The sequence below is a fragment of the Eptesicus fuscus genome, chromosome 6 (assembly GCF_027574615.1).
Source record: "Eptesicus fuscus isolate TK198812 chromosome 6, DD_ASM_mEF_20220401, whole genome shotgun sequence".
Lineage (NCBI taxonomy): Eukaryota > Metazoa > Chordata > Mammalia > Chiroptera > Vespertilionidae > Eptesicus > Eptesicus fuscus.
In genome coordinates, this window is record NC_072478.1 from 70,239,475 (window position 1) to 70,253,298 (window position 13,824).

General features: G+C 42.3%; 1 protein-coding gene across 3 annotated transcripts in view; it reads right to left on the reverse strand.

The window, feature by feature from the left end:
* Positions 1-13,824, reverse strand: part of NSD1 (nuclear receptor binding SET domain protein 1) — a 146,792-nt gene that overhangs the window by 8,810 nt on the left and 124,158 nt on the right. For all 3 annotated transcript variants that reach the window (XM_054717781.1, XM_054717782.1, XM_054717783.1), the window contains exons 18-22: positions 13,517-13,786; positions 11,856-11,972; positions 9,012-9,153; positions 4,949-5,055; positions 529-733 (exon numbers count right to left, since the gene is read on the reverse strand). In XM_054717781.1, the coding sequence (XP_054573756.1) occupies positions 529-733; positions 4,949-5,055; positions 9,012-9,153; positions 11,856-11,972; positions 13,517-13,786 (841 nt within the window). The remainder of the gene's footprint in view (positions 1-528; positions 734-4,948; positions 5,056-9,011; positions 9,154-11,855; positions 11,973-13,516; positions 13,787-13,824) is intronic.

Here is a 13,824-nt window from a genome sequence, read left to right on the forward strand (position 1 = left end):
ACTATATTCTCTTGTCTGTTTTCTTTAACACATTAAGCGCCCAGCCTGTTTTGTCTTCCGGACAGAAAGTATAGTGTCAGTCACCGGTGACTGGGCGCTTAACATGTTAATCCTTACTGCCCCTCCTCTGGTTCACCACTGGCAGTGCTGGACGCGGTTCAGTTAGAAAACCTGGCTTTCAATCCAGCTCCTACATCTATATGTTCTCATGAGACAAATCATCTCACCAAATTTGATTCTGAGTTTCCTTATCTACATCATCGGAAGGTGAAAAGGTCTCATCTTTATGGGTTGTTAGGAGGATAAAATAACATAACAGAAACATAAAACAAAATACTTGATATATAGCAAGTGAATTTCTCTTCCCTTCTCTATAAAAAGAGGGTTCTAAGCCTTTGTTATTTACTCCAGGAGTAAGAACATGGACCCAAATCCCCTCAATACTATGCATGGGATGCATGGGAAGACCAGAGGGCTTTGAGAATTCTGGCTGAGAACAAGGAACACTTAACAGATTTTGGCACCAACCTGCTGGTCGCTTGGTTAGATTGAGACAGTCTGCATGGTAAACTTTTGGGCAGCCCGGCTTCTTACAGGAGACAAGCTGACCAGCATCCCCACAGCTGAAACACTCATCCTCTCGCTCCTTTGTGATTTCACCCTGGCTCCTGCGCTTCCCCTGTTGCTTCTTCTTGAATTTCTTTGACTTTTCTTCTGTGGCAATGGGTTGATTCTAGAGGTCAGATATTGAGCAGTCAGCATTCTGTCAACACATTAGTTGTATGATCTTGACCAGGTTAACTATTCTCTTTGAGTCTCAGTCTCTCCTCTGGGAAGAGACAGTCCTTATTGACTGTTGTAAAGGTAAGAGAAAATGCAGAAAAGGCACCTAACCCATCACAGTGTTATAGTAAGGTACCCAATAAGTGGTTGTATTAATTAACTTTTGTACCAACTACCCCTGCTACCTGAATAAAATTAAAGAGATATGTTCTTTTTGTTGACACATGGGCTGATGTTAAAGGTCACCCCTTTCATAAGTTTTATTTTTACATTAATTTCATAACTAAGGAAGACTTCTTTGTGTGTTTGTGTGTGCATACACATTTCTTAGTTTATTCAACAAACCTTCACTGAGCACTTAGTATGAGCCATGTGCTTGGAAGACACAAAAAATCTAGTTCATGGTCCTTGTCCTCAACAAGATATGCATTTTTATCTAAATCAAATTATGTCTACCACTTAAGACAGATCCTAGCACAGCAGGTCTCCTCTGTGCTCCCATTCTTGGTCACCAAACCCAGTGGTTTTCATAAGCTTCTGCTCTTGAAATTCTCTTATTACTGATTCATGTGTGAAATGCTACCTAGACCTTAATGATGCAGAAACTAAAATTCCCAGTGCATGTAACATCATTAAATTTGGGTTAAACTCAGTTATATTTTAATTTATAGATAAAAAGTCAACTGGGCATCTGAAAGAATAAGACCATTTAACCCAACCAACTAAACAAAATCCAACATAATATAAAAATAATTTTCCTTACTTAATAAAATAAAATAATTACTGGATACTCTTCATCTTCATGTGTAACTGCTCAAACTGATTATTCTCTTTAGTTATGGGTTTCTATACTAATTTGAATTTTTCAGTTCTTAACATTGACTTCATAATCAAAAAACCATAATGGAAATATCCAACTAGAGTCACTGTGTAATCTACTATGCATTAAAATTAAACATAAATTTTCAGTGTGCTATTACTTATGAGAGAGATATCTAGAAGTATCCAGATGTTCAACTATTATGGTCCACCCATTATATAAAAAATTTAACAGTCACTAACAATAATGATTGCGAAGACTATGGAACAGCAAGGAGAGTTTTTTATAATATTTAAGAAAAGTAGGATGCAGACTTAGACAATTCTTAGCAGTTATAGAATTATAATTCAGTTAAACAGCACATAAAAAATACTAGGAACTCACAACAATGTTTATACTTTGTTACAATGATAAAATTAAGGATCCTATGTTTATTGACAGTATTATATAATACTAGAGGCCCGGTGCACAAATTTGTGCACTGGTGGGGTCCCTCAGCCTGGCCGGTGATTGAGGCCTATTGGGAGGTTGGCCGGCTGGCCCCCCCATGAGGGCCATCAGCACTGGTCTGGGGGAGGGGCCACAGGAGGTTGGCGGTGGGAGAGCACTGACCACCAGGGGGCAGCTCCTGCATTGAGCGTCTGCCCCCTGGTGGTTAGTGCGCATCATAGCGACTAGTTGACCACTCGTTCTGGTCATTCAGTTGTAATGGTCGCTTATGCTTTTATATATATAGACTAGAGGCCCAGGTGCACGAAATTTGTGCACGGAGGGGGGTTGTCCCTCAGCCCAGCCTGTACCCTCTCCAATATGGGTCTCCTCGAGGGATGTCTGACTGCCCGTTTAGGCCCGATCCCAGTGGGCAGTCGGATCCCTAAATGGGCAGTCGGACATCCCTCTCACAATCCAGAACTGCTGGTTCCCAACTGCTTGCCTGCCTGCCTTCCTGATTGCCCCTAACTGCTTCGCTGCCAGCCTGTTTGCCCCCAACTTCCCTCCTCTGCCGGCCTGGTCACCCCTAACTGACCTCTCCTGCAGGGTTGATCACCTCCAACTGCCCTCCCTTGCAGGCTTGGTCCCTCTCAACTGCCCTCCCTTGTAGGCCGGGTACCTCCCAACTTCCCTCTCCTGCTGGCCATCTTGTGGTGGCCATCTTGTGTCCACATGGGGGCAGGATCTTTGACCACATGGGGACAGCTATATTGTGTGTTGCAGTGATGATCAATCTGCACATTACTCTTTATTAGATAGGATAGAGGCCTGGTGCATGGGTGGGGGCCAGCTGGTTTGCCCTGAAGGGCGTCCCGGATCAGGTGGGGGTTCCCTTGGGGTGTGGGGCAGCCTGAGCGAGGGGCCTGTGGTGGTTTGCAGGCTGGCCACACCCCCTGGCAACCCAAGCGGAGGCCCTGGTATCTGGAATTTATTTTCCTTCTACAATTGAAACTTTGTAGCCTGGAGCTGAGCCAAGCCTGGGGCTCCCTCCGAGGCAGGCAGCCATTTCTGTTGGGGTTATAATTGAAACTTTGTTGCCTTAAGCGGGTGGGCCCGGCCAGGGTGTGCGGAAAGCTTTGCTTCCCCTGTTGCTGGGGGCAACCCTAGCCTGTTCTCTCAAGCTCCATTCTGCCGCCATTTGTTTGAATTTGTTTACCTTCTATAATTGAAACTTTGTAGCTTGAGTGGAGGCTTAGGCCTGGCAAGGGCAGGCGGAAAGCTTGGCTTCCTCTGTTACCTAGGAAACCTTGCTCTCTGTGGCTGTAGCCATCTTGGTTTGGGTTAATTTACATACTCACTCTGATTGGATGGTGGGCGTGGCTTGTGGACGTGGCTTGGGGTGTGTCGGAGGTATGGTCAATTTGCATATTTGTCTATTATTAGATAGGATAAGTAGCTTATTAGGAAATATGAGTAAGATCAGCTGAGACCAATAAAAATGTGGCAAATAACCCACTTTAAGGTTTCTATTTACAGGCCTCTTAGCTAAAAAGGTATCCCCAGTTAGAAGTCAGATTGTTTAAAACACTCCAACAATACTCAAAGATGCTCTGTGTCACCAAACTGATCATCAGAATGCTTACTTAGCAAATTGCCAGTGACCATGACAACTATTCTCTGTCATTATTTCAGAGAGACATACTATCTAATAAAAGAGTAATATGCAAATAGACTGTACCTCTGCTATACCCACAAGCCACGCCCACCAGCCAATCAGGAGTATGCAAATTAACCCAACCAAGATGGCTGCAGCCACAGAGAGAGCAGGAAGCTTGGGTTTCCCTGGCAATGGAGGAAGCCAAGCTTTCCACCTGCCCTGGCCTGCCTTGGCCTCCGCTTAAGGCTACAAAGTTTCAATTATAGAAGATAAATAAATCCCAACAAAAATGGCTGTGGCCACAGAGCAAGTAGGAGGCTTGGCTCCACTGAAGGCTACAAAGTTTCAATTATAGAAGATAAATAAATCCCAGATACCAGGGCCTCCGCTTGGGTCGCTGGGGGGCATGGCCAGCCTGCAAACCACCACAGGCCCCTCGCCCAGGCTGCCCCACGCCCCAAGGGAACCCCCACCCTGATCCGGTATACCCTTCAGGGCAAACCAGCTGGCCTCCACCCGTGCACCAGGCCTCTATCCTATCTAATAAAAGAATAATATGCAAATTGACCATCACTCCAATACACAAGATGGCTGCCCCATGTGGTCAAAGATGACTGCCCCCTTGTGAACACAAGATGGCTGCCAAAAGATGGCCAGCAGGGAAGGGCAGTTGGGAGGGACCAGTCCTGCAAGGGAGGGCAGTTGGGGGCGATCAAGCCTGCAGGGGAGGGCAGTTAGGGGTGACCAGGCCGGCAGAGGAGGGAAGTTGGGGGCGACCGGGCCTATGAGCAAGGGCAGTTGGGGGGGATCCAGGCCTGCAGGGGAGAGCAGCTAGGGGTGACCAGGCTGGCAGAGGAGGGAAGTTGGGGGCAAACAGGCTGGCAGGGGAGCAGTTAGGCATCAATCAGGCTGGCAGGGGAGTGGTTAGGGGGTAATCAGGTTGACAGGCAGAAGCGGTTAGGGGCAATCAGGAAGGCAGGCAGGCAAGCAGTTGGGAGCCAGCAGTCCTGGATTGTGAGAGGGATGTACGACTGCCCGTTTAGGCCCAATCCTACCGGGATCGGGCCTAAACGGGCAGTCGGACATCCCTCGAGGGGTCCCAGATTGGAGAGGGTGCAGGCTGGGCTGAGGGACACACACCCCCGTGCATGAATTTTGTGCACCGGGCCTCTAGTCTTAAAATAAAGACTCAGCCCTGCCCTGGATAGGGTGGAAGGACCACACAACTATTCCCGATTCAAATGTTTAGAAGGTACCTTTGGCCTTACACCCAAAAAGCCGCTGCAGTTTGGGGCTCCACATTTGCAAACAGTCTTTCCATTCCCAAGACATTCAAGGTTGTAGTTGAAGGTAAGTTCAGTGCCTGCATAAGAGACCATGAAAAGATTAATATCTATGGTATTATTTTATTTTTAAAAATATATTTTATTGATTTTCCACAGAGAGGAAGGGAGAGAGATAGAGAGTTAGAAACACTGATGAGAGAGAAACATCAGCTGCCTCCTGCCACCCCCCACTGGGGATGTGCCTGCAACCAAGGTACATGCCCTTGACCGGAATCGAACCTGGGACCCTTGAGTCCGCAGGCCGACGTTCTATCCACTGAACCAAACCGGTTTCGGCTCTATGGTATTATTTACATTATTTCTGCATTAATAACAAAAAGTATGTTGACTTCTAAGAGAAATTATTAATTTTTGAAAGAATAAAAAATCAGCCCAGCTGCCATGGCTCAGTAGTTGAGTGTCGACCTATGAACCAAGACATCATGGTTTGATTCCCAGTCAGGCACATGCCCGGGTTGCGGGCTCAATCCCCAGTGGGGGTGTGTGCAGCTGATCAATGATTCTCTCTCATCATTGATGTTTCTATCTCTCTCTCCTCTCCTTTCCTCTCTGAAATCAATAAAAATACATTAAAAATTAACTACAAATCCCACTATATTAATAAAACATTAAATTCTAATCCTGTAACATTATTAATCATCTAATACAACTTAATAAGAGAAAAACTTAAATGGCTTAACAAGTAATATTTAAACTAACTTTTACTACAGAAGTATTAATATCCCAAGTTGGTTTTTTAAATTTGTTTTCTAACCATTCAGATCCAAAACACTGGTATAATAATTCATTACCAAAACCAAACAACTTACAGTGATGTGCCAGGCATTGGGAATGCAGGTATGAAGAAAACGTGTGTGTGCCAGGTGAGCACCTGGCAGCACTCAAGGGAGAGACATCTCAGTATAGAATAAAACGAGAGAACTCTAGACCATAGACCTAAAGTCCTGGCTTTACATCCCACTTACACTATGATCTGAGTGATTTGAGCCCTGAGTATATCCATTAAATGGAGAAATAGCAACCTCACACAGGCTTGTTGAGAGAATATGACATAATACCATAGCAATAATTTGTAAACTTTTAAAAAGAGATGTACAAATAGATTTTAAGGTAGGAAAAGTCTCCTTTCTATTGTGCATGTCATCAAAACCAAGAAAGCAAATAAAACACACTCAAACTCAAAACACATTAGTAAAGGCCTAACAAATAAATACAAGAATTTTATACACGTATACCAAGAGGTTGTCTCTGGGCAGGGGTAATGGCTTAGATGACAGTCATTCAGTCAAAGTTGTCAAATCCTACCAGTGAGACTAATCAATACAATTTTCCACCTAATATTAGAAATAGATTATTTATTTGGTCAAGCACATTTTTAAGCAGCTAGCTTATACTTAGGGGTACAAAATGGTCTGAATACTAAAACCACTCATGGCCTGATGAAAGGCTTACAATGCAAGGAACCTGCAGGAACTGAGATTGACCAGGGTAACAGCAGAGTCATGTTTCCCCTCTCACACCCACTGTGAATTTACTGGACTGAATAACGGATAATTCTATCACACTATTCTTATTAAACAATTTAAAAGTATATGACTCAATTTTCGTAAATTTTATGTGCTTATAATGCAACTCAATGCTATACATAAGTATAAGATAGCAGGATACCTGAAATAATCTGCTGCTCATTCAGCATTCACTATGTAAACATCTATACTAATAAAAGCCTTTGGGGTGATCAGGCCAGCAGGGGAGGGTATTTGGGGGCAATCAGGCCCGCAGAGGAGCAGTTAGGTGTTAATCAGGCCAGCAAGGGAGCAGTTAGGAGCCAGCGGTCCTGGATTGTGAAAGGGATGTCCAACTACAGGTTTAGGCCCGATTCCACAGGGATCGGGCCTAAACCTGCAGTTGGACATCCCCCGAGGGGTCCCATATTGGAGAGGGTGCAGGCTGGGCTGAGGGACACCCTCCCCAGTGCATGAATTTCATGCACCGGGCTTCTAGTAAGTACATAAGGGGATAAATCAGAATGTATCAGTGCACATAAAGGAAAGACTTCATAACATTCTAGAAGAGTCCAACATACAATAATCCTTGAGAGGTCTGAACTCATTGGGGATGGCGAAGGGAGTATATATGTAGGAGGCAGAAAATAACAGGTATGTGAAGAGCTCAGGAAGTTGGATGAGTAAGGAGAAGAGTAGGCTGAAAAGTTCTGATTCCATTTGCCAAGGCTGCAGTTCCTACAGGCACTCTGCATGGCACTCAGCACATTCTGTCTCATTTTCCCATCACACCCATATAGACTGGAAGTCAAGTGAGGACAAGAAGGTCTATGAATTGCCCCCATGCTACCTGAGCTGATACAGAAAAGAGAAAATTTGTAGCTAGATACGGCAGAGGAAACCATCCCCATGGAGACTAAAGTTCTGAGAACAAATGTACTAGAGAAAGCAGTCAGGACAGATATAAGAACTAAAGTCATATAACCGAGTAACATCTGAGTAATTAATACAGAGGAACCATACTCATCCTCCCCCATCCTGGGGTGGACAGAGAGAAAAATGAAGAAAAGAATGAGAGAGGAGTGAAACCTAAGAATCCAAGTAACATAGGTATGATACCACATACTTTATAGCACTTTTGCAAAGATTAGGTAACATGCTTGGAACAGTGTCTGGCATCTGATAAATGGTAGCTGTTATTGTATTCACTTTATAATTCCTGTTACAAAGTAGCAATTTATCCAATTTATCCTGAAGCCATCTATTCAAAAAACTTGATACAAGTCATAATTTTTAAAAGCAGCATCACAGAGTAGAGCACAGTGCACAGTGACAATCAAGCTTTGTTACCTTCCTCAGTTAATACTTTAAGTGGTGCAACACAGGAGAAAAGAACTAGTGGCTGAATTTTTGAAATATGAAAATTGTCAGAACCTTTAAAATTCTGAAAAGTCAAAACAACTCCTAGGCAGTATATTTAAATTATAGAGAAAAGGATATACATATATATTTTTTGCAGGGGGCGGTGTCTGTGAAAGGGGTGGTAAGAAAGGAGCCATGGATTGCTGATGCTTTTCTAAGGCAGACCAATCTATAATAACTAGAGGCCCGATGCACAAAGATTCATGCAAGAATGGGCCTTCCTTCCCCTGGCTGCTGGCACCACCTTAGCTCTGGACCGGAGCGCCTTTCTGCCTTTGCATGCTGCCCAGAGGCTGCTTGGCGCCTGTGCATGCAAATTAACCTGCCATCTTTGTTGGGTTAATTTGCATACTCACTCCTGATTGGCTGGTAGGTGTTGCGAAGGTACGGTCAATTTGCATCTTTCTCTTTTATTAGTGTAGATAAAAGCAGAATATGTTAATTAGACCAGATGACCTGGATGAAGCCAGGGCTGCGAGAGAAGCCCAGGTCCTGGGTGCCTGCCAGTGGCCAGAGGGAAGCCCAGGTTTTCATATAAAAGGTCTGGAAATTTATTCCTTTAAAATCATCCATACACAAAGCTTGAAGACACTATGTAAAATGAAATGAGTTAGTCACAAAAAAAGAACAAATCCTATATAATTCCCCTTATATGAGGTTCTTAGAACAGTCAAATCCAAAGAGAAAGAAAGTGGAATTGGTGGTTGCCAGGGGCTAGGGGAGGGGACAATGGGGAGTTAGTGTTTAATGGGTACAGAGTTTCGCTTGGAGAAGACGACGAGTTATGAAGATGGATGGTGGTGATGGTTGTACATGTCAATGGATTTAATGCCACTTAAAAATGATAAATTTTATGTTATGTATATTTTATCACAACCCCACCACCAACAACAAAAAAAATCCATGCCAAGTACCACCTGGCAAGTCTTTTATATATATCCTCAGGAGTTTGCAAACCTCATTTTAGATCATAGGACATATGGGATTTTAAGATGATAAAATCTGAAATTCCGTGCTTAGCTCCATAATTCTTAGGTGATTCTTACCTGCTTTAATGTCACTCAGGGCAAAAAGGCCAACACGGGTATCTCCATTCACAGACCATTTCTGTGTTTCACAGTTGGGCTGGCAGCAGTGATTCATGAACCGAGCATAGTTTCCTTTGGGACCAGCATCAATGATCCGATCCTAGAATTCCAACGGATACTGCTCATCACTTTCTGAGAATTTTAACATACTAGAGGTTCCTATGCATAGTTTGAGTCTCCCAGAAGAGTGATTCTTTTTTTAAAAAAAATACATATATTTTTATTGATTTCAGACAGGAAGGGAGAGGGAGAGGGAAATAGAAACATCAATGATGAGAGAGAATCGATGATTAGCTGTCTCCTGCACGCCCCCTACTGGGGATCAATCCCACAACCTAGGCATGTGCCCTTGACTGGAATCCAACCCGGGACCCTTCAGTTTGCAGGCTGATGCTCTATCCACTAAGTGAAACCGGCTAGGGCAGCACTGCATTCCTTTTTATGGCTGAATAATATTCCATTGTATGGATAGACCACACTGTTTTGTCTTCTTTTTCATTTTTAGTCTTTAGAGCACACTGTTTATCAGTTGATGCCCATCAGTTCATGGATATTTGGGTTGCTCCCATTTTGGGACTATCATGGACAATGTTGCTATGAATGAACATACATGTACAAATTTTTGTGAGGACATGTGTTTCATTTCTCTTAGATATATATGTAGGAGTAGAACTGCTGGGTTATATGTGAACTTTTTGATAAACTTTTTGAGGAATGTTACCAAAGTGACTGCAGCATTTTATATTCCCACCAGCAATGTCTGAGAATTTCAATTTCTCCACATATCCACCAACATATTATTATTTGCCTTTATTCATATGTTTTTATTAACTTTTAGGGAGAGAAAAAGGATGAGGGATAGAGAGATAGAAACAGATGAGAAACATCATCCAACAGCTGCCTCCTGCATGCCCCCTACTGGGGATTGAGCCAGAAACTCGTGCATGTGCCCTGACTGGGACTCAAACCATTGACCTCTTGGTTCATGGGTCAACACTCAACCACTGAGGTCAGATGGAATGAAGAGCTGCCAGGTACACCCTGTCCTTTCTGGTCAGGGCGGTGTGGAGGTGAGAGGGGGCTAACTCGCTGCTTTAGTCCAGCGAGTCAGCCAGGAGCCTGTGGGGAAGCTCAGAGCTCGCACCAGCAGGGCATCCTTCTAACGTCTGCTCAGGTCCCTGCTCTTCCCACCGTGGTCAGCATCACTGCTGTCACGTGGGGAAAAAAAAAATTTTAAATCAAAACACTCAACAACTGAGCCACACCAACCGGGGTTGCCTTTTTCATATGGTTATTCCAGTGGGTGTGAAATGGTATCTCAATGTGGTTTTAATTTGTATTTCTCTAATGAATAATGATGCTGAGCACCTTTTCTTGTGTTTATTGGCCATTTGTAAATCTTTGGACAAATGTCAATTCAGATTCTTTTTTTGTTGTTAATTCTCACCAGAGGATATTTTCCCACTGATTCTTTGTTTTTGTTTTTTTAAAATACATTTTTATTGATTTTAGAGAGGAAGGGAGAGGCAGAGATAGAAACATCAATGATGAGAATTGATGCCTCCTGCATGCCCCCTACTGGGGATGGAGCCTGAACCCAGGCATGTGCTCTGACTGGGAATCAAACCCCGACCTCCTGGTTCACAGGTTGACGCGTACCCACTGAGCCATGCTGGTCGTCAGAAGAGTGATTCTTAAAGTATACTTGTTGGATCAGCATTAGCATTACCATCTGGGAATTTGCAGAAACTATGAGGTGGGGGCCCAGCAATCTGTGCTATAATAAGCCCGTTAGGTGATTCTGATAATATGCTGAAGTTTGAGGACCTAAAAGAAGAAGCTTGCCCCATCCACTAAATTAGGTAGTCCATCAGAAATCACGTAAGGAGACTTTAATACTGATACTGAGACCCATTTCAAACAAAGATGAGAACACCTAGAGGTGAGGATCTCACAAACCATAAGGATACAACTTGATAAAAATGAAATGTTCGCCCTAACCCGTTTGGCTCAGTGGATAGAGCATCGGCCTGTGGACTGAAGGGTCCCAGGTTTGATTCCGGTCAAGGGCATGTACCTTGGTTGCGGGCACATCCCCAGTAGGAGGTGTGCAGGAGGCAGCTGATCAATGTTTCTAACTCTCTATCTCTCTCCCTTCCTCTCTGTAAAAAATCAATAAAACTTATTTAAAAAAAAAGAAGAAAAAAAAAGAAAGAAATGTTCACGAAGTTTCACACCAGGAAAGAATCCTATGTGGAAGAAAGGTTTTGCGGGGGAGAGGGGCTAGTAGAACCTAACATTCAGGTACAAAGAGGAAGCTCAGATACACATAAAATAAATACATTATAATGCTAGCATTAGGAACAGTTCCAAATATAATTCTAGGTACCAATGAAATGAAACTCATCAGAAAATTCCTATAATTGAAAAGCTGACTTGGGTTCATAAGCTGGGTTCTATTGTCAATTTATATGGCCTCAATGCACTAATTAAATAGCAACAAATGAGTTTCTCAATCTGTAAAATAAAATAATTATTATTTAACCTTTCTGGCTTCAGGTTTTAATTCTACAGGTAAAATACTAACAGATATAGTCCCCAACTTACACTGCATAGCTAAAAAAATAGGTAAAAGCAGTATTGCCTTTGGCCATGGATGTATAGCCAGAAATGAGCAAGCTTACCTACTTTAGAACTCTGATCAACCCTGAACATGGGGAAAAGACACTATTTTAGGTAGTGTATGACATGCCTACAAACACTATGGCTGGGACAACACTAATTTCACAATCCATTACTTACTTTGTCTAGGGTGAGCATATAGAAATTAGTGATATCGTGTTCTTGGGCGTAACGGATTCGAGCTCTGCATTCTTCTTCATCTATTAGCTCACCCACATACTCATTCACAAATTCACCCTAGAACAAGAAAGAGCTCTTGACTTAATGGCAAAAAACACAACTGTATTTACAAGTACAGTACACTTTACTTTTATTTTATTTTTTATTGATCCTCACCTGAGGATATTTTCCATTGTGGTTTGTTTTTTTGTTTTGTTTTTTTTGGAGAGAGTGGAAGGGACGGGGAGAGAGAGAGACCCTTTGGTGTGTGGGCTGAAGCTCTAACCACTGAATGCATGGGCCAGGGTCAAGTACACCTTACTTAAAAAAAAAAAATAATGAAAATAATAGATTCATTATTTTCCACAAATTCTCCAAAGCAATTCATGTGCATGTAATAACTTAACAAAGGTTTATTCAAGAAACTAACAAATACGATGCTTCAACTATCTGATATTAAAAACCACCTCCCCATTCCTACCTCTGCCATTTGGAAAAAGAGGAAAACACTGGACACTAAAGTTCAACCAAAATGGAAATAAACTAAAGCTCCATTATAACAGTGAAATAGACAGTTGATCCCCCTTTACCTGCCCAAGTATTTTAGTTAAGTCAGTTTCCCTAATATAGGCATGTTCTTTTTTCTTGGAACATGACCTGCTGCCCTTCCCCATTTCACACCACGGTTCCACTGGCTTAATCACCACAGTCATACTGGCTCTCACTCATGCTGTCTCCTCTGTATGCAATGCTTTAACACTCGGCTGACTAAGCCAATAAGTACTTATTTTCTAAGTCTCAACTTAAAATATTTTCAAAGACAAACAAGTTTCAGGACCTTTGCCACATGCCTCCAGAAACCTTTCTGCTTCTACCCTGGGTGATGATTTCTGCAATGTCTCTCCCCCTCTGGATTGTAAACTTTATGAAAGCCTCGAACATGTCTCCTTTGTTGATCACTGCATCCTCAGCACAATGTCTTGGCAAATGACTAAACAGGTCAACCTGGATTCATTTCCTTTCTTAGAGACAAATTCAGTGAAATTCTTTAGAAAGTGTAATCAGAATAAAGTTTATTTTATTAAAATGTCAAATAAGATTTATTCTACACAAAAACTACACAATATTGTCTATTTACTAGAAACTTGCCAGTCCTTCCAAGTTTGAAGATATTACTTCATTTTCATTAGAAAAGGTGCAATCATCTTTTCCTTTGTGTTCTATGAACCCAAACCTATTTTCCCTCAATGAAAATACACTTAACTTTATTAGTAAGTGATCTACACATCTAAATGATGTGCTTACTATCCTCTCTTAACTTACAGGTGATAAGATTTTCAGAAAGAAAAAAAGCAAATAAGGCTATAATATCTCTGAATTTCCCTTGTTTTTTCCTCACACACAATGAACATGATCAATACTAAGGATGTTACAGATAAAGAGAACACCTATTCTTAAGCCTCTAAACTCTAGAAGGATAAGTTTTGCAAGAACAATAATAAGGTTTATCCCTACACTATGTTATTTTCTTCTATGATCAATTTTCTCATAGTCATCAAGAAGAATTAATCATATTAAGCAATTAATGAGAAAAAAATTGGAAATTAAGACGTTTTCTTCACCTTTTTAATATCTGTTTTTGTTCGAAGACCCCAGCCCCTCTGTAATGTGCGAAAAATCTCCACCTCTGGGTACTGGCGCTTAGTAAAGCACTGGTTTTGGCAGCGTCCTCCGGCAGGGCATACTGTGGGATGGCACTCATAGAGCAGCATGCGGTTGATGCACTCAGAGTCTATCCCACAGGGGTTATCATCAGTAGCTTTACAGTTGCAACGGGGAATTTCAGACAAGTCTGCAGTGAAGATCTGTACCCGGCCAATAGGACGGTTCACCTGGAAAAGAAACACATACTATACATAGTACATCAGAC